This window comes from Ovis canadensis, chromosome 4 (genome assembly GCF_042477335.2).
Source record: "Ovis canadensis isolate MfBH-ARS-UI-01 breed Bighorn chromosome 4, ARS-UI_OviCan_v2, whole genome shotgun sequence".
In the NCBI taxonomy this organism is placed as follows: domain Eukaryota; kingdom Metazoa; phylum Chordata; class Mammalia; order Artiodactyla; family Bovidae; genus Ovis; species Ovis canadensis.
Window position 1 is genome coordinate 129,183,680 of NC_091248.1, and position 23,123 is coordinate 129,206,802.

Here is a 23,123-nt window from a genome sequence, read left to right on the forward strand (position 1 = left end):
TCAGACCCCATTCGCTGAGCCGCCTCCGGTTTTCCTATTGAACTTTCCCTATTAAGACAAGAAGACACACCCTGCTGGTGGTATTTTCACAAGTACAGATAGGGAAGCCGTGTGTGTTATTTAAAGGTACGGACTATACACATAATTTGGGGGCGACTTCCTCACGTACCGTGGCATTACAAACAATCACGACTGCATGTCACCTTGCTCTCAGCCGAGTCCAGCTCGTAAGGACAAAAGGACCGACCATCCGTGCCGAGGGCCGGGCTGCGGGCTCCCCTCGGAGCCAGCTCGATTACGCCTCCGAGAGGCACCGCGGCCGCCGCAGACGCGCTCCGTCGGCCCCGCGTCTCCCTCACTGGCCCCCGCCGCGGCTGGACGCGCGGTGGGCGGCGGGGACCCGCGGCCTCCGGGGCGGAGACCCGGCTGTCCTCGCGACCCGGCCTCTCTCGGCCCCCGGAGGAGGCGCGATCCAGCGGCGGGCGGTGGTGGGCGGGGGGGTTGGGGGGCACTCACCTTCTTCTTCCAACTCGAATTTCTCCAGCATGCCGGCTTCCGCGGGTCCCGGGGCCGCCGCCAGCGCCGCCTGAGGAGGAGGAGGACGACACGGATCAGCATGCGCTCGGCGGCGCTCGTCCCCGGCCGCGCGGGCGGGGGCGCGCGGGGGCGGAGGGCGGGGGTGCGGGGAGACTGGGGCGCGGCGGGGCCGCGGGGGGCCGCAGGGCCGCGGTACGGCGGCGGGGCCGCGGGGGGCGGGGCCGGAGCCGCAGAGGCGGGGCCCGGGGCTGGGCCCGGCCGCAGGGCCGCGGTACCGCGGAGGCGGGGCCGCAGGGGCGGGGCCGGGCAGCGAGGCCCGGACGCGGGGGCCGCAGGGCGGCGGTACGGCAGCGGGGGCGGGCCGCACGGGGCGGGGTTAAGGGGGGGCGCGGGCGCGGGGCTGGGGCGCAGGGGGCGGGGCTGGGGTGCAGGGGGCGGGGTCGGGGCGGGGCGCGGGGTGGAGGGCGGGGCGCGGGGTGGAGGGCGGGGCGCGGGGTGGAGGGCGGGGCGCGGGGTGGAGGGCGGGGCGCGGGGGTGGAGGGCGGGGCGCGGGGGTGGAGGGCGGGGCGCGGGGGTGGAGGGCGGGGCCCGGAGCCGTGGTGCCCGGAGCCGCGGTGCCCGGAGTCGCGGTGTCCGCGGCACAACGGCAGGGCGCGGAGGCTGGGCCTAGACCGCATGGGCAGGGGCGGGGGCATGGCAGGGGGCGGGGGTGGGACGCGGGGGGCCGCAGGACGGTGGCACGGCGGCGGGGGCGCAGGGGCGGGGCCTGGGTTGGCGGGAGTGGGTGGGTGGGGGCGGGGCCGCGGGGCCGCGGGGCCGGGGGTGGGCTCTGCTGCCCCGCCTGGCGCTCTGGCCTCGCTCAGCGCCGGATCGCCGCGAGGAGGCGGCCTCCCACGCGGCTGGCAGGACCGTGGTGTGTCGGTGGTGGCACGGCGCGGCCCAGCTCGCGGGGCCCGGCCGGGAACCGGCGGCGCGGCCCATTCCCCCCTCTCCGTTCCAGGGCGGCCGCGGCCTGACCTGCCGCCCCCGCATCCCAAGTAGAACGGCCCGCTCCGGCTCCCCGCCCCCTCCGGGCCCCGCGCTTTGGTACCGACCGGCGAGAGGGAACCGTGGGAAGAGGACCCCGGGGAGCCGGGGCTGGTCCGCGCCAGGGCGGCGGGGGCGTCCCACTCTGGCCGCCGGGGCCGCCGACCCGCCTTTCGCGGAGGCCGGTCTTCTCATCCTCTGCCCGTCCTCTCCCTGCCTCGCTCACACCCGCTCATCTTCCCCCCGCCACCCACGGAAGCGCGTCCCCGCAGCTTTAACCTGTGCAGGTGTCTCGGCCGGCTGGGGGTGGGGCCCGAGGGGTGCGGAGCCAGGTAGAGGTGCGGCGGGCGGGGCGACGTGCCCGGGAGAGGGGGATGGAGGCTGCAAGACCCCAGGGGAGATGGCATCGCAGACGGGGGCGGAGGGCGGTGTGAATGAGGGCGTGCTTGCTTTTCTTTTAAATTTTAGCCCGGCGTCCTGCATGCAGTCCGTAGGGTCGCGAGGAGTCGGAGACAACAAAAAAGCGCATCCCTTTTTCCCCTATTAAAATTTTTGTTCCCTGAAATACACGTATTGTAGATGCACTGTGTTGCTGACAGTTTTACCCGGCCATGAAACTCTTGCTTCCTCTCTTCATAGCTCGTTCTCTTCTTTGGGGAGCCAGTGCCAAAAAGTACATACAATTCTAAATCTGGCTCTGGCCACTTCTCTTACCTGGATCTGGGTATCTGAGACTCTCCGATCGCCAGCTCAGGTTGGCAGTCGGCAAGGCTTGGCAGCGGAGAGCTTCCTGGAAGAGCAGGGTAGCCAGATAGGCGACAGGCACCCCTCTCCTGTGTTATAGGCAATGACTACCCCAGGTGCAGGGCCCTTAGCTCACTGCAGAGTGCAAGCACCGTGATAAAGAGATTAGCTCGCCCATGCTGATTAAGGCTCCACCCCCAGCCCCCCCCAAGGAACTTGGTTCTGTCATTATTGCAAGCCTAGCCTGGAGGAGGAAGTACTCACATCTTTATGCCTTCTTTTTGCTCTGTCATCTCAGTTGGGCCAATTTAAGTCTTTTTTTAAATTTTTTTTTTCCACACCCTGTAGCATGTGGGATCTTAGTTCCCTGACCAGGAATTGAACCTATACCCCCTGCATTGGAAGCATGATGTCTTAACCACTGGATCCCCCTATGTCCTACCAATCTCTTATTAGTCTTAATCTTTGCCTTAAAAAATGGCGGGGGGGGGGAATAAAAACAATTCTGTACGAGGTGGTAAAAACCCTTTGCTGTGTCATGCAGCTGTGTCATTCAGCAAAAGACTGAATGCTTCCTCTCTAAGTTCAGAACAAGACAAGGATGTCTGCTTTCCCACTGCTCTTATTCAACATAGAACCGGAAGTTCCAGCCACTACAATAAGGCAAGAAAAAATAAAATACATACAAGTTGGAAAGGAAAAAATAAAACCATCCCTACTTGCAGATGATATCACTGTTTGCATAGAAAGTCCCAAGGAATCTACTAATTTAAAAACCTCCCACAAAACCGCCAAAACACCAAAACTGGAACTAATAAGTTCAGCAAGGTTACAGGATACAAGATCAATACATAAAAGTCAGTCATATTTGTGTATGCTGACAATGAACATGGGGAAACTGGTATTAAAAATAATATTATTAGGACTTCCCTGGCGGCTCGGTAGCTAAGACTCTGCACTCCCAATGCAGGCAGAACTAGATCCCAGGTCAGGGAACTAGATCCCACATGCCACAACTCAGAGTTCACATGTCACAACTAAACACTCCCCTTGTTGCCACATTGGAGACTGAAGATCCCTTGTGCCACAGCTAGGACCCAGCACAGCCAAAAAAATAAATATTAAAAGAAAAACCAACATTATTTACGATCACCACAAAGAAAATTAAATACTTAGGTATTCACTTGAGAGAACATGTCACAAGATCTTTATGCTGAAAATTACAGTGTGTGGAAAGAATACTAAAATAAGTGGAGAGGTACTTCGTGTTCATGGATTGGAAAACTCAGCATAGTAAAGACATCATTTCTCCCTCCAGACCGATCTCTAGGTTGAATGCAATGCCCATCAAAATCCCAACCAGGTTTTTCATAGACAAGACAGGCTTCTAAAATTTACACGGAAAGGGAAAGCTAAAACAGGCCTGAAAAAGAAGAATGAAGTGGGAAGAGTCACTCTATGGATATTAAAGATTATTACAGGGTCTTCCCTAGTAGTCCAGTGGCTAAGACTCTTAGCTTCCAGTCCAGGGGGTTCCAGGTTCAATCCCTGGTCAGGGAGCTAGGCCCTACATGCTGCAACTGAGTTTGCATGCCACAACTGAAGATCTCACATGCCACAGCAAAGATCAGAGAGCCCACGTGTGCAGCAAAGACCCGGTGCAGCCAAACAGATAAAGATAATTATTGGTACAAAAAATAAAGCTTACTACAGTGCTACAGTAATCAAGACTGTGTGGTTTTGGCAGGGAGATAGACACAATGATCAATAGAAACAAGTAGAGAATCCAGAAATAGATCCGCATAAATACTACAAATCGATGTATGATAAAGATGCAAAGACAATGATGCTGGACATCAACAGGCAAAAACCCCTAATGTAAGCCTCACACCTTATACAAAAATTAGCTAAAATTGGATCAAGGACTTATAAATATGTAATACTATGAAACTTTTAGAAGAAAAATAGGAGAAAGCCTTTGGGACCTATTGATAAAGAGTAAGATCAAAAGCATGAGCCATAAAATAAAAAATTAATGAATTGGACCTCATTAAAGTTTAAAATGTTTGCCCTGTGACAGAGCCTGTTGAGAGGATAAAAAGACAAGCTACAGAGTGGGAGAAAAAGATTTGCAGACCACAAAGCCAACAAATGACCAGTATTTGGATTATGTAGAGAACTCTCAAAATTCAATAGCAGAAAAAGAAAACAGTCAGAACATGGGCAAAAGATACAAAGAGACATTTCACTGAAAAAGATGTATAGATGGCAAATAAGCACATGAAAGTAAGGCCAGCACATTAGACATTTAGTTCAGTTCAGTTCAGTTCAGTCGCTCAGTTGTGTCCGACTCTTTGCGACCCCATGAATCGCAGCATGCCAGGCCTCCCTGTCCATCACCATCTCCCGGAGTTCACTCTGTTAGTGTATAGTATATATAGTGAGGTCGCTCAGTCGTGTCCGACTCTTTGCGACCCCATGGACTGTAGCCTACCAGGCTCCTCTGTCCATGGGATTTTCCAGGCAATAGTCCCAGATTGCCATTTCCTTCTCTAGGGGATCTTCCCAACCCAAGGATTGAACCCAGGTCTCCTGCATTGTGGACAGATGCTTTACTGTCGGAGCCACCAGGGATGGTGGTCACACCGTATGTCAGTGAGGATTCAGAGAAACAGAATCTCTTGTGCATTGCTGTGGGGATGTAAAATTATACCACTCTGGGAAACAATTTCTCAGTTCCTTAAGGAAATAACCTCCCAATGTCATATGATAGATACATCAATGGCATTCTTCGGCATTTATTCTGGGGGAAACAAAACATGTTTACGCAAAAACCTATGTATGCATGTTCACAACAGCATCATTTGTCACAGCCAAAACTGAAAATAACAGATGTGATTCAACAATGTTACATTTATACAGTGGAGTACTCAGTTCAGTTCAGTTGCTCAGTCGTGTCCGACTCTTTGCGACCCCATGAATTGCAGCACGCCAGGCCTCCCTGTCCATCACCAACTCCCAGAGTTCACTTAAACTCACGTCCATCGAGTTGGTGATGCCATCCAGCCATCTTATCCTCTGTCGTCCCCTTCTCCTCCTGCCCCCAATCCCTCCCAGCATCAGGGTCTTTTCCAATGAGTCAACTCTTCGCATGAGGTGGCCAAAGTACTGGAGTTTCAGCTTTAGCATCAGCCCTTCCAAAGAACACCCAGGACTGATCTCCTTTAGAATGGACTGGTTGGAGTACTACTTAGCAATAAAAAGCAATAAACTATTGATACATACAACCACTTGCATGAATGTCCAGGCAAGTATCTCAGTGAAAAAAAGCCAGTCCTTAAGGGCTTCCCTGGTGGCTCAGATGGTAAAAGCATCTGCCTAAAACTCAGGAGACCCAGGTTTGATCCCTGGGTTGGGAAGATCCTCTGGAGAAGGAAATGGCAACCCACTCCAGTACTCTTGCCTGGAAAATCCCACGGACGGAGGAGCGTGGTAGGCTACAGTACATGGGGTCACAAAGAGTCGGACACAACTGAGCGACTTCACTTTCACTTTCAAAGGTTATATACTGTATGATTCCATTTGTATAATGTTCTTGAAATGACAAAATGACAGAAATGGAGAACAGATTAGTAAATGCTAGGGGTCAGGGGTCAGGGATGGGGGTGGGGGAACAGAGGTACCTGTGGCCATAAAAGTGATGATAGAACTGTTCTGATTCTTAACTGTATCAAAGTCAATATCCTGCTTGCGATCAGTCAGTCAGTTCAGTTGCTCAGTCATGTCCGACTCTTTGCAACCCCATCGACTGCAGCATGCCAGGCCTCCCTGCCCATTACCAACTCCCGGAGTTTACTCAAACTCCTGTCCATTGAGTTGGTGATGCCATCCAGGCATCTCATCCTCTGTCATCCCCTTCTCCTCCTGCCTCCAATATTTCCCAGCATCGGGTTCTTTCAAATGAGTCAGCTCTTTGCATCAGGTGGCCAAAGTATTAGAGTTTCAGCTTCAACATCAGTCCTTCCAATGAACATTCAGGACTGATTTCCTTAGGATGGACTGGTTGGATCTCCTTGCAGTCCAAGGGACTCTCAAGAGTCTTTTCCAACACCACAGTTCAAAAGCATCAATTCTTCGATGCTCAGCTTTCTTTATAGTCCAACTCTCACATCCATACATAACTACTGGAAAAACCATAGCTTTGACTAGACGGACCTTTGTTGCCAAGGTAATGTCTGCTTTTTAATATGCTGTCTAGGTTGGTCATAACTTTTCTTCCAAGGAGTGTCTTGTTATCTCATGGTTGCAGTCTTGTTATTTCATCTGCAGTGATTTTGGGGCCCAAAAAATAAAGTCTGCCACTGTTTCCACTGTTTCTCCATCTATTTGCCGTGAAGTGATGGGACCAGATGCCATGATCTTTGTTTTTTGAATGTTGAGCTTTAAGCCAGCTTTTTCACTCTCCTCTTTCACTTTCAAGAGGCTTTTTAGTTCTTCACTTCCTGCCATAAGGGTGGTGTTATCTGCATATCTGAGGTCTGCTTGTGATATCATACTGTATTTTTCCCCACAAGTCAAGCCAAGCTGATTTAATTGTGTGGAGGAAATGATAATTGGGGTTCATTTAGAAAAAAATCTTTACTGAGGACTTCCCTGGTGGTACAGTGGATAAGAATCTGCCTGCCAATACAGGGCACATGGGTTTGATCCCTGGTCCAGGAAGATTCCACATGGCGGGGAGCAACTAAGTTCTCAAGCCCAAATTACTGAGCCTACTTGCTGCGTGCAACTACGGAAGCCCGAGCACCCTAGAGCCAGCAAGTTGCAACTACTGAGCCCACGTGCTTACAGCCTGTGCTCCACAACAAGAGACGACACTGCCATGAGAAGCCCAAGCAGCACAGTGGAGGGTAGCCCCTGCTTGCCACAACTAGAGAAAGTGCCCGAGCAGCAACAAAAACCCAGCGCAACCAAAACTTAAATGAATAAATAAGTGTAAAAGGAAGAAAATGTTATAAAAATCTTATTGAGCTATGATTCACGTACCATAAAATATGATTCAGTACACGCACAGGGTTGTGCAACCATCTCTGTTTACAACACTTTCATTATCCCAAAGGCAAACCCTGTACCCATCACTGTCTGTAACCTCATTAACCTCCACGCCCAGTCCTAGGCAACCACTAATCTCTTTTCTGACTCTATAGATTAGCCTATTCCATTTCCCATAAAGGGATCATATAATACTTAGTCTTTTGTCTCTGACTTCTTCCACTCAGCATAATGCAGTCAAGGTTCATCCATGTTGTAAAATTTATCACCACTTAACCTCTTTATATTGCTGAATCGTATTCCATCGAATGGATAGACTACATTTTATTTATCCATTCATCAGTTGCTGGATATTTGGGTGATAATATCAATGTTGCTTCTATAGACACTCATGTACCATGGTTTGTGTGGACATACGTGTTCATTTCTGTTAGGTGTAGATCCAGGAATGGACTTCTGGGTCACGTGGCAACTCTATATTTAAAATTTTGAGAAACCACCAAACCGTTTTCCACAGTGTTGCACCTTTTTGCGTTTTCATCAGGAATGTACGAAGGTCCGATTTCTCCTGTCCTGTAGCTTTTTCAAGAAGTTACACTGGGGACCACTAGGTGAAGGGCACGCAGGATCTCTGTATTATCTGTTACAACTGCACGTGAATCCACAATGATCTCAAAATAAGTTTAATTTTAAAAAGTTTGGTGATACCTAGTGGAGATGTCAATCATCCTGATTTTGGAAAAGTCTACATTTCAATTTCCTGCAGTCAGTTTGGCATACTTCACACACACATACACACAAAATCCCTCATTGATATTCAGTAGGAGCGTCAGCAATTTCCCTGTAATCCTGACGAATTCTTTACTGGGAGGCAGAACTGTGTAGCCAGAGGGAGTACGCATTTCTGGATGCTGTGAACTCCGCAAAACTGGTCCTCAGACCCAAAAGTGCCGTGCCTATGACTGTTGACATGTGTGGAGAATGGAGACAGATTAGAAGTGGATACAAATTAATGTGAGTCTCCTACTTTTACTGCGCTTGATAGGGGGGGTACAGGAGTAGGTGAAAATAGAAACGTCTCTATCGAATACGCGAGTGAGGCTGAATTTATTTCCACAGGTTATTTTTTCACTTTGTAGGACATCTCACACTTTCTTCCTTTGAAGGGCATGCAGTCAGAGGATGCCAGAAGGAGGCAGATGGCTCTGTTTTATGACACACAAGGTCCAGGTCAGGGACGTGAAGGCCCGAGGCGCTTTCCAGATGTGCACGGACTTGTCGACAGGCTGAAATGAGTGATGGATGGGTTCGGACAGATCATCTGAATTGGTGGTCGTCGGCTGCCCTTTCCATGGTGATGTTTTCTTAAAGTCTCAACAGACTTACGTGCCAGACTTAATTTTAGCTATTTCAGGCTGGCGGGGAAGCCAGAGCAGAGAGGGAGGGTTTGGGCCATGCTGTGCATGCAAAGAAAAGGGGCTTGGACTGATGCGACCCCATACCTGGCGCCTCTCATCCTTGAGAGGTGCCGGGTTTCCCTCCCTAGACCTCGTGTAGATCTGTGGTGTTTCTACGTTTTACCATCCACTTCTGCGGCCAGTCTGGGCTTACTGGACTTCAGTGTGATGGGAGGGAGCGGAGGTGAACTTCACTGAAAGAACGCTTGAGAAACATGGGGCCCTCACAAGTGTGACTTTTTAGTTGCTGCAAAATGCTAAGTTATTAAGGACTGTCTTGCATAACTGCGCCCAGTGTTTTGAATGATTGTCGGAAGGGCAAACGCCAGCCTGGAAACTTAATCATAAAACAACGGCCAAAAAAGCTTTCCTGTATGCAATGAGGTCGGATGTGAGTTCACTTTGCCTTAAAAAAAAAATCCTAAATAGCTACTGCAAGAAATCAATCAACCTTAAATACTGGATAAGGAGCTCTTGAATAATTTAGCAGCTTCGATGTTTCTCCCCTGCTGTCTTCCATGAGCTCTGCTTTTCTGCAAAGACATCATCCATCTGGAAGCAAAGGGGGGATGGGAAGCTCCCACCAGTGTGGGCAGGAGATGCGCGTGCACCCCCTTCCACTTCCCACTCTGCGCTCTCTAGCCAGGCCTCTCCCCTACTCCTGTGCTGCTGGCCTTCAAGCCTCAGCCACAGCCCTCAGTTCTCCTGACCTCCAGACCGCCTCCTGGTCACCTGCATTTTAATCTTCTACAGGCAGTTCAAACTCATCCATCTCAAACGGTCCCTGGGTCCTCTCACTCTGTCTCAGCATCCTTGGAGGCGGTCCCAGGTGTCTGACTCCATCACACTCCTTGGCGAGCCTGGTTGTTGGAACAGCTCTGGTTTCTCCCATCTGATCCTTTTCTAGTCCACTCCCGACCCTGGAGCCAGGCCTCCTCTTAAACACGGACTTGTTCTTGTAACTCTCCTTAGAACCACCCAGTGACTCTCAGGACCCTTTAGGGATGTCGTGCAAATCCCCAGCCCTGAGCAGGACCTGGTCATTTTACTTCTTCACCTTCTCTGGCCAAGCTCCTCTGCGTTCCCTACACTGGAGCCCCGAGGCTTGAAGCTTCTGGCCCCCTTTCCTACTTTTGCCACTGGGCTAGTTCCTGCTCACTCCTTTATGAGTCTTGAAGATGAGAAAAACTTTTTAGTCACATTAAGAACTAGTCCAGGAAAAAAAAAAGATGCTAAGAGTATATACTTTTGGGATCTTCCCTGGTGGTGCAGTGGCTAAGACTCCATACTCCCAAAGCAAAGGGCTGGGGTTCGATCCCTGGTGAGGGAACTAGATCCCACATGCTGCAACTAAGATCCCAGTGCAGTCAAATAAATAAGTATTAAAAAATGAAAACAGTGGTCTAGTGCTTAGGAGACTGTGCTTTCACTACCTGGGCCCAGGGTTTGAGCCCTTGTTGGGGAACTAATAAGACCCTGCAAGGTGTGCCTGTTGCTGCTACTGCTAAGTTGCTTCAGTCGTGTCTGACTCTGTGCGACCGCATAGATGGCAGCCCACCAGGCTCCGCCATCCCTGGGATTCTCCAGGCAAGAACACTGGAGTGGGTTGCCATTGGACATGAGTGAGCAAGGTGTGGGGCAGGGCCAAAATATATACATATATATATATATAAACCCTCATACTCCTCAGAGGTTTTATCATTTGGTTCTTTTTTTCTCTGGGATCTTAATTTAAGAAAATTTCCATTAGGAATTTTTCTTTGAAAAAAGCAATCTAAAATAAATTTAAGGTTTGCCTATTAAAAAAAAAAGAATGAGTCTTAAGAAAGTGGCTCAGGTTTCACCAAGAAGTCTTTCTTCTTGATTCTTGACCTCTTCTAACAGCTTACCTGGTAAATTTCTTTCTCCCACAGGCTTCTATAAGGCACATAGTGTGAGACTGGGATTCACTTTTCTGTCCTCCTCTAAATTCCATAAACTCTTTGAAGGGGAAAAAATGACCCTGTTAGATTATATCGCCTGTGCCTGACACATAGTAGGCATTGCAAAAATACTTGGGTGAAATGAATTGTTCGTTATTAGCAAATCAATTGAAAACACAGTGGGTAAGCAGATGATTTTAACAGCATAAATGGGCTCAGAGGTGATTTACTTCCACTCACTCTTGCTTCTCTTGGACCTCATTTATGTTTTGAAATAATTACACCCACTTCCCCTTGAGCATCGGAGCTGGTATTTTGAGGAAAAGAAAGTGACTGTGCTAAGAAACAGGAGCAGCATTTTTATTTTAATAGACTCTGTCTGAGGACTAGAGGTTGTGGACAGCAGGTCCTGGTTTGGATGCTGCCTTTGACTGTGTGAATCACAATAAACTGTGGAAAATTCTGAAAGAGATGGGAATACCAGATCACCTGACCTGCCTCTTGAGAAATCTGTATGCACGTCAGGAAGCAACAGCTAGAACTGGACATGGAACAACAGACTGGTTCCGAATAGGAAAAGGAGTACGTCAAGGCTGTATATCGTCACCCTGCTTATTTAACTTATATTCAGAGTACATCATGAGAAACGCTGGACTGGAAGAAACGCAAGCTGGAATCAAGATTTCCGGGAGAAATATCAATAACCTCAGATATGCAGATGACACCACCCTTATGGTAGAAAGTGAAGAGGAGCTAAAAAGCCTCTTGAGGAAAGTGAAAGAGGAGAGTGAAAAAGTTGGCTTAAAGCTCAACATTCAGAAAACAAAGATCATGGCATCTGGTCCCATCACTTCATGGGAAATAGATGGGGAAACAGGGGAAACAGTGTCAGACTTTATTTTTTGGGCTCCAAAATCACTGCAGATGGTGACTGCAGCCATGAAATTAAAAGACGCTTACTCCTTGGAAGAAAAGTTATGACCAACCCAGATACCATATTCAAGAGCAGAGACATTACTTTGCTGACTAAGGTCCATCTAGTCAAGGCTCTGGTTTTTCCTGTGGTCATGTATGGATGTGAGAGTTGGACTGTGAAGAAGGCTGAGTGCCGAAGAATTGATGCTTTTGAACTGTGGTGTTGGAGAAGACTCTTGAGAGTCCCTTGGACTGCAAGGAGATCCAACCAGTCCATTCTGAAGCAGATTAACCCTGGGATTTCTTTGGAAGGAATGGTGCTAAAGCTGAAACTCCAGTACTTTGGCCACCTCATGAGAAGAGTTGACTCACTGGAAGAGGGATTGGGGGCAGAAGGAGAAGGGGACAACCGAGGATGAAATGGCTGGATGGCATCACGGACTCGATGGACACTAGTCTGAGTGAACTCTGGGAGATGGTGATGAACAGGGAGGCCTGGCGTGCTGCGATTCATGGGGTCGCAGAGTCAGAGACGACTGAGCGACTGAATTGAACTGAACTGGAGAGCTCTGCCAGCTCTTACCATTGCTCTACAATTTTAGTTTCTGTTGAATAAGAACAATTGATTTTTTAAAGTGCTATAGAAATTTGATAAAAACTGAAACTACTTCACTTTTAAAAACTGAGTAAAAACTCAAATTATTTACAACTTAAAATATAAGATATTTACTTATAAAATAAATATAAAAACTGATACAGCAAATAAAAAATAAAAACTGATATATAAAATAAAAACTAATACAAATTGAAATTATTTATATCTTAAAATATAAGATATTTAACACCATAACTATTAATCCTTCTGATCAATTTTAATCATTATATTTGGGAGAAAGGTTTTGTTCCTTTTGACAGTTTTCTAAATAACAATTTCAGATAGTATAAAGTTAGTTCCTTCCTAACATTTACTTATGATTTCCTTTAAAGAGCATTTATTCCACAGAATCGTTTTGGAGAGTATGGTAACCAATTTCTACAGTTCAACAAGTCAGCTCAAAACTGTTTCAAAGGAGGTATCATTAAATAAGAGATGAAGAGGGACTTCCTGGTGGTCCAGCAGCTAAGACTCTGCACTCTCAATACAGAGGGCCCAGGCTGGAACCATGGTCAGGAAACTAGACCCCATATGTTGCTGTGAAGATCCCATATGGTACAACTAAGACCTGGTGCAGCCAAATAAATAAATAAAAGTAAATATTTAACAACACAAAAAAGATAAGAGATGAAGAAAAGGGACTAAACAAAAACAAAAAAAAAATCCTTTTTGTCTGGCTTCTGTTAAATTTTCTAACTTCCAAAAAACAGACAATGTTAAGATTTTGAAGATAGTCATTCAGCAAGTATTTACCATCTGCTATGTGCCAAGAATCACAAAGGTGAGTCAGTTAAATATCTGGTGTGATGAGAAATTCACATCAAAGATATGAAGTAAGAACCCTAAACATATATAGGTTTAATCTGTTTACTCTTCAAATTCTGGATCTGTGGAACTCTTTACTCAGGGTCTAGAATATGTATTTCTTTCTTCACAAAGAAATTCTTTTTTTTTTTTTGGCTAATTGAAATCTTATCAAGTTTGTGTTTAACAGGACTTACTGGGTAACTAAACACCTTCTATTACGTTGACAACTCTTATTATCCCATAATATCCCATAATTAGCAAATTAAAAAAATAAGTATTGCTCAGCCAGTTTAATTAACCTTTCAGTTCTTACTGCATCAAGCCATAAACTTTGAAATCTCTATTTCAAAACAAATAGAAATTTATATTCCTCTTATAAAGCAGTCCCTCAAATGATAGAAAGTCTTTCTTCACTGTTCTCTACTCTCTCCCCTACAACTATTAACCCTTCTGAGAACAGACCACTGTTAATCATTTTTCCAGCTCGTTGTGTCCCCTTTTTATGGAAGCTCTGGCCAGAAACTGCTGGAGAGCTACAGAAGTGCCTGCGACTGCTTCCATTTTTGTTCCGTCTTGGTGTGTGTTAAGGGACCGAAAGGAAAGTTAAGTGGACCTGTTCCTGCCCTGCCGCGCCCTCTCCGCTTGACCCCGGGGGATTCCGTGCTCTTTTTTCACTCTCTCTGGTGCTATGTAGCTGATGAGGATGAACTGGGGACACAGAGCCAACTAAATACGCATGTAGGACCTCAGTGTGTCAACCTCTGGAGAAAGATTTGTACATCTCTTTTTTTACTGTGATATATTTTACCTATGGTAAACTGCACCCATTTACAACTGTCTCAACTTGAAACCAGCACTACAATCAAGACACAACACATTTTGATTACCCCCCACCAAAGCTTCCTTGTGGTCCTTTGTGGTTCACCCCTATTTTTGTCCACAGTTTCAGGCAACTAGTGACCTAGTTTTTGTTACGATAGGTATTTTCTAGAATATGATATGCATGGAATCATACAGTACACACTCTTTTGCGCCTGGCTTATTTCACTCAGCATGATGATTCTGAGATTCATTCACGCTGTTCAGTGTATCAGTAGTTTGTTTTTTTTTTTAACTGCTGAGTAGTATTCCGTTGTATGTACGGATGTGCCATATTTTGCATCACCATTCACTTGTTTGATGGACATTTGGGAAATTTCTTAATTTTGACCATTGTGAATAAAAATGCTATGAAGATACATGGTCAAGTCTTTGTGTGGACACATTTTCATGTCTCTTGAACTAACAGCAAACAGTAGAATGACTGGGCATATGGTCAGCCTTAAAATATTTTTTTATTTTTAGTTATTCTAGTGGGTGTATAATGGTTTCTTACATTGTGGTTTTAATTTGCATTTCCTTGCTGCTGCTGCTAAGTCGCTTCAGTCGTGTCCGACTCTGTGCGACCCCATAGACGGCAGCCCACCAGGCTCCCCCATCCCCGGGATTCTCCAGGCAAGAACACTGGAGTGGGTTGCCATTTCCTTCTCCAATGCATGAAAGTTAAAAGTGAAAGTGGAGTCGCTCAGTCATGTCCGACTCTTCGCAACCCCAAGGACTGCAGCCTACCAGGCTCCTCTGTCCATGGGATTTTCCAGGCAAGAGTATTGGAGTGGGGTGCCATTGCCTTCTCCAGCATTTCCTTGAGGACTACTTATATCTTGTTTATTGGGCATTCATAGATCTTCTTTTGTGAAGTGACTATACAAATCTTTTGCCCATTTTTTAAGTTGGATTTTTTGGGTCCATGTTGGGTTGTATGAATGTGGCATAGAGACACTTTTTTTGCATAGTACATTGTTTAATTATATAATGACTGTTCATGCAATACCTGCCTCAATAATTTCACTCAGATAATAAAAAATAATGGCATAATGATAGTTTAAAGCTGGTTCAATTATATGATTTTACAAGCTTATTTACTAAGAGTGAAAACAGGAGACTCTTAGGAATAGATAAAAAGATAACATGTGACACAGTGCTTAATGTTTCTGGAACTGTTGGAAAGACCCTGGTCCTCCTTCCCCTTGAGTGTGAACTGGACCTCGTGGCTTGCTTCTCATAGAACATAGCAGGGTGATGGGCTATCACCTCCACGATCAGGCTACATAAGACTGTGGCTTCTCTTACACTAGCAGACTCGCTCCTTCCCCAGCAAGCCTTCAGATGACACCTCAGCCCTGGCTGCCGTCTTGACTGAAGTTTCATAAAAGACCTGGAGGCAGTTGACCCAACTAAGCTGCGCCTGAACTTCTGACCCACAGAAAGTGTGAGAGCATAAATACATGCTTCAAACTGATTGATCGGTGCTAATTTGTTATGCACCAACAGATGATGCAACAAGTTTTTAAAAATATAGTTAGGATTCAAGTTCTTTGTCAGATACATGTATTGTGAACATTTCACTCCATTCTGTGGCTTGTGTTTTCATCTTCCTACCATATTTTTCAAAGAGCAAAATTTTAAATTTTGATGAGATCCAATCCATCCTTTTATGATTCATGCTTTTCATGTCCTATTTAAGAAATCTTTGCCTCCTCCAACACTGTGACAATTTTCTCTAGTGTTTCCTCCTAGAGACTTTACATCTTTTTTTTGAAACTTTACATTTTGACTTTGACGTTAGGTCAATGATCTGTTTTAGTTTAATTGTGTATTACGATGTGCGGTAAGGTTAAATTCCTTTTTCCCATGCTGATCTCCAGGTGTTCCACAAGGCTTACTAAAAAGACTTTATTTTCCCCACTGAACTGCCTTAGCACCTTTATCTAAAATCAGTTAACCACATCACAGTAGCCAAGACATGGAAACAATATAAATGCCCACCAACATACGAAAGGATGAAGATGTAGTACACACACACACTCACACACACACACACACACACACGTATATATACACCATGGAATACTTCTCAGTCATGGGCTTCCTCGGTGGCTCAGTGGTAAAGAATCTGACTGCAATGCAGGAGATGCTGGAGACATGGGTTTGATCCCTGGGTTGGGAAGATCCCCGGAGGAAGGCATGGCAACCCATTCCACTATTCTTGCCTGGAGAATGTCAAGGACAGAGGAGCTTGAGAGGCTACGGTTCATGGAGTCACGAAGCGTCGGACACGACTGAAGCGACTGAGCATGCACGCATGCACTTCTCAGCCATAAGAAAGAAAGAAACACTGTCATTTGCAGCAAACATGGATGGACCTAGAGACTATCATACGAAGTGAATAAGTCAGAGAAAGATAAATATCATATGGCGATCGCTTGTATATGAAATCTGAAATATGACGCAAATGAACCTATCTATGAAACAGAAATAGACTCATACGCATAGAGAACAGACTGCGGTTTCCAGGGGGAGGGGAGAGGAGGGGGGGAAGGACGGGGCGTTTGGGACTAACAGATGCCAACTACTATATATAGCATGGAGAAGCAACAAGGTCCATGGATAGCACATGGAACTCTATTCAGTATCCTGTGATAAACCATAGTGGGAAAGAATGTGAAAAGGAGTGTATATGTATATATAAGTGAATGACTTTGCCGTACAGCAGAACATTGTAAACTGTTTTTATTTGTAAAGTGTATTATTCATACACTCTGATTTTTACCTAAATATATCATCTTATGTTTCTTTATTCAAAAAAGACATTTCTGTTATTCTGCATGACATTATGTATGTAACCTATACATGTATACGTGTAAGCTTGAAGCATTACATATGTAATGACATGCATGAAGATATATGTGGATCTATGTGTATGTGTGTGTATCCCCAGCGTAGCCTCAGTTGTTGGCAACGTGTAGCCCTCAGTGTGTGGCAGGCTGTACTAAACTGTAGTGGATACTGCTGGCTGCCTGCTTGGCATCCATTCGTCTCCTACCACCTTCCTTTCCAGAACACCCCACTGATTTTGTCGCAGTGTACCCTTTCCGTATATGAGTCATGATGGTGACTCAATCCCGGGCTAAAGGAAAGGACTTAAGGTTGGAGAGGCCAGGGCCCACATGAACTTGCTCATGTCCCCACCCACCCCTCTTCCTGCCACAGACAGCCTGGAACCCTGACTGCTATTGAGGACCAGTCTTCAGAGGAAGCCAGCGCTGGGATAAACAGCTTCGGGCCTTGGCGACATCACTGAGCTGGCCTGTGTCCCACTTGGCCTGGGGCCTGTCTTACCTCTGGATCTGTAATACGAGGCAATAGACGTCTTTGCCCTCCAACTCAATGTGAGTTGGAATATTCTGTTCCTTTGCAGACAAAACATTCTAGGTGATATTTGGTTTGGTTATTACATTAGATACAGGCCCTTCCTGCCCTCAGGAGATGATATTCTAATTCAATAAAGATTATATCTAATTGTTCTCTGTACATTTCTGTATATGTTACAGTGTAAAAACCTTACAGAGTACTTAAAAAAAAAACTTTAGCAATTGCTTCGTGGATGCAAATACTAAGAAGGAAGGAAATACCTGAGAGGCAGTCTTCCTAAAGAGATGCTATTTGGGAGGGGGCACGCCATGTGGCATGTGGGATCTAAGATCTACCTTACTTTCCCAACTAGGGGTCGAACCCAGGCACCCTGCATTGGAAACTTGGAACCTTAGCCACTGGGTCACCAGGGAAGTCCCTGAAGAGATGCATTGAGGTGGATGTTGACGGAAGCAGGGAAAGGAGAGCATCTCAGCGAATGGCTGCAGCAGAGCACAGGCGCCCTGAAGGAAAAGACGCCTGCAGGACACAGCAGGCCAACGGTATTTAGTGGAGTAGAGTGTTTTACCTTTTTATCAGGGGGTTCGCTGTCGCTCAGATGGTAAAGAATCTGCCTGCAATGCAGGAGACCTGGGTTCGCTCCCTGGGCTGGGAAGATCCCCTGGAAAAGGGCATGGCAACCCACCCCACTATTCTTGCCAAGAGAATTCCAGGAACAGAGGAGCCTGGCAGGCTACAGTCCACAGGGTCGCAAAGAGTCGCACACAATTGAGCAACTAACACTTTCACTTTCACAGATGATTTACAATGTGGGGTCAGTTTCAGGTATACAGCAAAGTGATTTAGTTGTACACACACACACACACATACACACACACACACACACACACACATGAGTTCTTCTTTAGATTCTTTTCTGTTATAAGTTATTACAAGACATGGTGTATAGTTCCCTGTACTGTATAGGAGGTCTTTGTAGAGGGTGGGGTGACCTTGCAGAGAAGTTAAAGAAAGATCAGTAGAGACCATGAGAAGCTAAGGGGTGGAATCAGATTTCAAATGTAGGCTCTAAGGAGTGAATGTCAATCTCCTCAAACTGTTCCTGGTGCTATGAAAAGATTTTAATATCTGCGTGGAGTGGAGAGGGTTGGATAGGGGAGGGGTGGGGAACCAGCAGGAAAATTTCAGATGTCTGTACAATGAAGAAATTCAGCAAGTCTGAGGAGTAGCACAGAGATAAAAATAGTTTGGGCTTGGTATTTCAGTGGATAGGGAATAAATAGAAAAGAGACTAGAATATCAGGGGAAATTGGGAGGATGAGCCTATTTGAGGTAAGAAGCAGGGAAAATGCTGGGATGAAGTTGTTAAACCTCAGATGTTGATTGCCTGGCCAAGAAGTGCCTTTCAGGATGTGAGTAGGGTAGCTGTGGGTATGTGGCTCTGCAGGAAAGGAGGAGTGGGTGGTTTAATTCATCAGCTGTGTGCCCCAAAGCACAGCTCTGGTGCCATTTTTGTGATTTCTGTTGTGTCCCCATACAAACTATACATTTATTTATTTATGCTTGGCTGTGTGGCATGTAGCCTCTTAGTACCCGGACCAGGGTTCAAACCTGAACTCCCTGCACTGGAAGCATCTTAACCACTGGACAATTATTTAAAATGATTTTAAAAAAACTAGCCAAAATTCCATGAAGCCGTAAGTTTGGATATTCTCAGCATTTCCCACCCCTCCCCCGCAATTCACAAATATATTGCTGTGAAAACTGTTCACTCTCACACTGCCCTGAACTCTTCTGGCATAACTCAGTGCCCCACCCTGCACTTTGGGAAAACTGGTCCAGGGGGACAAGGAGTTGGTACCGAGAGCCAGAGACCCAGGGCTGGTGTTCACAGCGCAAAGGGAGGAGATTTTCAGTGGGGGAGATGAGGTCCTCTTACTGAAGTGATATGAGGAATCCGAAGTATCAAAAAGAAGCAGCCCCTGGGAACAGCCCCACAAGTACATCTACTCCACCTGGAACAGGCCAAAGCAGGTGGTGAGAATGCAAGCCTTTTTTTTTCTTTTTCCTCTCTTTTTCAATATTATTGAATGTGAGATAAGGACGCAAGTCTAAACTAGAGTTTTTAAAATGGTAAACTGTGACCCATTCATGACTCGTGAAGGCAGTTTAAGGTGTCAGGACTACATTAGTTTAAAATGAAATAATATAGAAATATCACTTTGCATTGCAGGTTGGTGAGAGTAGTTATCATTTCAAGAAATCTTAATTATCTATATCTATGTGAGTAATGGGCCAAGATTTTCTACCATAGTTTCCAGGTGGCGCTAGTGATAAAGAACCCGCCTGCCAATGCAGGAGACGTAGGAGATGAGGGTTCGATCCCTGGGTAGGGAAGATCCCCTGGAGGAAGGCATGGCAACCCACTCCAGTATTCTTGCCTGGAGAATCCCATGGATGGAGGGCCTGGTGGGCTATGGTCCATAGGGTCACACAGAGTCAGACACGACTGAAGTGACTTGACATGTATGCATGTAAGGCCATAGACCAGATAATGAAAAAAGATGCTTACACCTTCTGGCACCTCTTGTTTGAAAGATTTAGTTATATGGATGGGAGAGTAGTTACAGGGAATGTTAAGCTTGTCACTAACAATGATGCGGAAGCTCTATACAGTCAGCAAAATCAAGACTGGGAGCTGACTGTTGCTCAGATCATGAACTCCTGATTGCCAAATTCAGACTGAAGAAGAAAGTAGGGAAAACCACTAGACCATTCAGGTATGACCTAAATCAAATCCCTTATGATTACACAGTAGAAGTGACAAATAGATTCAAGGGATTAGATCTGATATACAGAGTGCCTGAAGAACTATGGATGAAGGTTCATGACATTGTACAGGAGGCAGTGATCAAGACCATACCCCCAAAAAAGATATGTAAAAAGGCAAAATGGCTACCTGAGGAGGCCTTACAAATAGCTGTGAAAAGAAGAGAAGTGAAAGGCAAAGGAGAACAGGAAATATATACCCATTTGAATGCAGAGTTCCAAAGAATAGCAAGGAGAGATAAGAAAGCCTTCCTCAGTGATCAATGCAAAGAAATAGAAGAAAACAACAGAATGGGAAAGACTAGAGATCTCTTCAAGAAAATTAGAGATACCAAGGGAACATTTCATGCAAAGATGGGCTCGATAAAGGACAGAAATGGTATGGACAGAGCAGAAGCAGAAGATATTCAGAAGAAGTGGCAAGAATACTCAGAAGAACTATACAAAAAAGATCTTCATGACCCAGATAATCACGATGGTGTGATCACTCACCTAGAGCCAGACATCCTGGAATGAGAAGTCAAGTGGGCCTTAGAAAGCATCACTACGAACAAAGCTAGTGGAGGTGATGGAATTCCAGTTGAGCTATTTCAAATCCTGAAATAGGATGCTGTGAAAGTGCTGCACTCAATATGCCAGCAAATGTGGAAAACTCAGCAGTGGCCACAGGACTGGAAAAGGTCAGTTTTCATTCCAATTCCAAAGAAAGGCAATGCCAAAGAATGCTCAAACTACCGCACAATTGCACTCATCTCATATTCTAATAAAGTGATGCTCAGAATTCTCCAAGCCAGTTCACAGTATGTGAACCATGAACTTCCAGATGTTCAAGCTATATTTAGAAAAGGCAAAGGAACCAGAGATCAAATTGCCAACATTGCTTTCTTAGATCATCAAAAAAGCAAAAGAGTTACAGAAAAACATCTACTTCTGTTTTATTGACTATGCCAAAGCCTTCGACTGTGTGGATCACAATAAACTCTGGAAAATTCTGAAAGAGATGGGAATACCAGACCACCTAACCTGCCTCTTGAGAAACCTATATGCAGGTCAGGAAGCAACAGTTAGAACTGGACATGGAACAACAGACTGGTTTCAAATAGGAAAAGGAGTACATCAAGGCTGTATATTGTCACTCTGCTTATTTAACTTCTGTGCAAAGTACATCATGAGAAACGCTGGACTGGAAGAAACACAAGCTGGAATCAAGACTGCCGGGAGAAATATCAATAACCTCAGATATGCAGATGACACCACCATTATGGCAGAAAGCGAAGAACTAAAGAGCCTCTTGATGAAAGTGAAAGAGGAGAGTGAAAAAGCTGGTTTAAAACTCAACATTCATGAAACTAAGATCATGGCATCTGGTCCCATCACTTCATGGGAAATAGATGGGGAAACAATGGAAACAGTGGCAGATTTTATTTTGGGGGGCTCCAAAATCACTGCAGATGGTGACTGCAGCCATGAAATTAAAAGACGCTTACTCCTTGGAAGGAAAGTTATGACCAACCTAGACATCATATTAAAAAGCAGAGACATTACTTTGCCAACAAAGGTCCATTTAGTTAAAGTTATGGTTTTTCCAGTGGTCATGTATGGATGTGAGAGTTGGACTATATAAAGAAAGCTGAGCGCCGAAGAATTGATGCTTTTGAACTGTGGTGTTGAAGACTCTTGAGAGTCCCTTGGACTGCAAGCAGATCCAACCAGTCCATCCTAAGGGAGATCAGTCCTGGGGGTTCATTGGAAGGACTGATATTGAAGCTGAAACTCCATACTTTGGCCACCAGATGTAAAGAACTGACTCATTTGGAAAGACCCTGATGCTGGGAAAGATTGAAGGCGAGAGGAGAAGGGGACGACAGAGGATGAAATGGTTGGATGGCATGACCAACTCAATGAACATGAGTTTGAGTAAACTCCGGGAGTTGGTGATGGACAGGGAGGCCTGGCATGCTGCAGTCCATGGGGTCGCAAGGAGTTGGACACGACTGAGCGACTGAACTGAACTGAATTGAACAACGGTCAAATTTCCTTCCACCTAAGAGAAAAGTGCACAGTGTTGGGAAGAACTAGGGGGAAAATGCTTTCAACTCATTCATTTCTAAGTTGAAAGTAATACAGTAGAAGTAATACAGAAACCCTAAAAAGAAAGTAAAATTGAAAGTGTTAGTCACTCAGTTGTGTCTGACTCTTTGCGACCCCGTGGACTGTAGCCACCAGGCTCCTCTGTCCATGAGATTCTCCAGGCAAGAATCCTGGAATGGGCTGCCATTCCCTCCTCCAGGGGATCTTCCCAACCCAGACACTGACCCCGGGTCTCCTGCATTGCAGGAGGATTCTCTACCATCTGAGCCCCCAGGGAAGCCCACAGAAAACCTAGTGCACACCAAACTGCCTTGAGATGCTAGTTGGTGCTTTTCAAAGGTATATTCAGGTAGCTAGATCTGCATATCTGGGAGGAAATGCAGACAGACAGACAGACAGACACTAGTAAAGAATAATGACTACTTGGTACTTCTACTTTTTCCCTGAACATCAAGAACTTAAGAGTGGTAATGGTTCACTATTTTCCTGCTGGGAAGTGGGTGGTTGAGAGAACATTCTCTCTAGGGGATGGTTTGTGTGTTAAGATTGGGACCAGAATTGGGGATGAGGTTATGCTCATAAACCGTCTGAGGCTCAGCAGTCTGTCATTTAGCCATCCTAGGGATCCGTGGATTACAGCAGAGCCTACAACCGTCTTAAAGTGTGGTCAGAGGACTCCTGAGGGTCAAGCAGTCTTTTCAGAGAGCCCGCAAGGACACATCGTCTCACGGTAACCCTGGGGCATCGTGTGATTTCCCTCTATCTCTGTGTGCCCCCTCCCGTCAGTCACCGGGAGACCCTAGCCCCCGAGCCCACAGCAAGGCAGTAGCAAAGTTC

The 23,123-nt window shown here is 46.1% G+C and overlaps 1 protein-coding gene and 1 long non-coding RNA gene across 19 annotated transcripts in view; one reads left to right on the forward strand and one right to left on the reverse strand.

Annotated features, from left to right (window-relative positions):
* PRKAG2 (protein kinase AMP-activated non-catalytic subunit gamma 2) overlaps window positions 1-23,123 on the reverse strand; it is a 310,044-nt gene that overhangs the window by 60,717 nt on the left and 226,204 nt on the right. For 11 of the 18 annotated variants that reach the window (XM_069588745.1, XM_069588744.1, XM_069588746.1 and 8 more), the window contains one exon: window positions 517-586. In XM_069588745.1, the coding sequence (XP_069444846.1) occupies window positions 517-586 (70 nt within the window). Of the gene's footprint in view, window positions 1-516; window positions 904-1,842; window positions 2,454-23,123 lie in introns of those variants that run through there. The other 7 variants (XM_069588760.1, XM_069588762.1, XM_069588755.1 and 4 more) reach the window with 4 other exon arrangements.
* LOC138439655 (uncharacterized) lies at window positions 1,760-2,128 on the forward strand. Its single transcript, XR_011256791.1, has 2 exons — window positions 1,760-1,850; window positions 2,032-2,128. It is a non-coding gene; the product is annotated as an uncharacterized lncRNA (long non-coding RNA).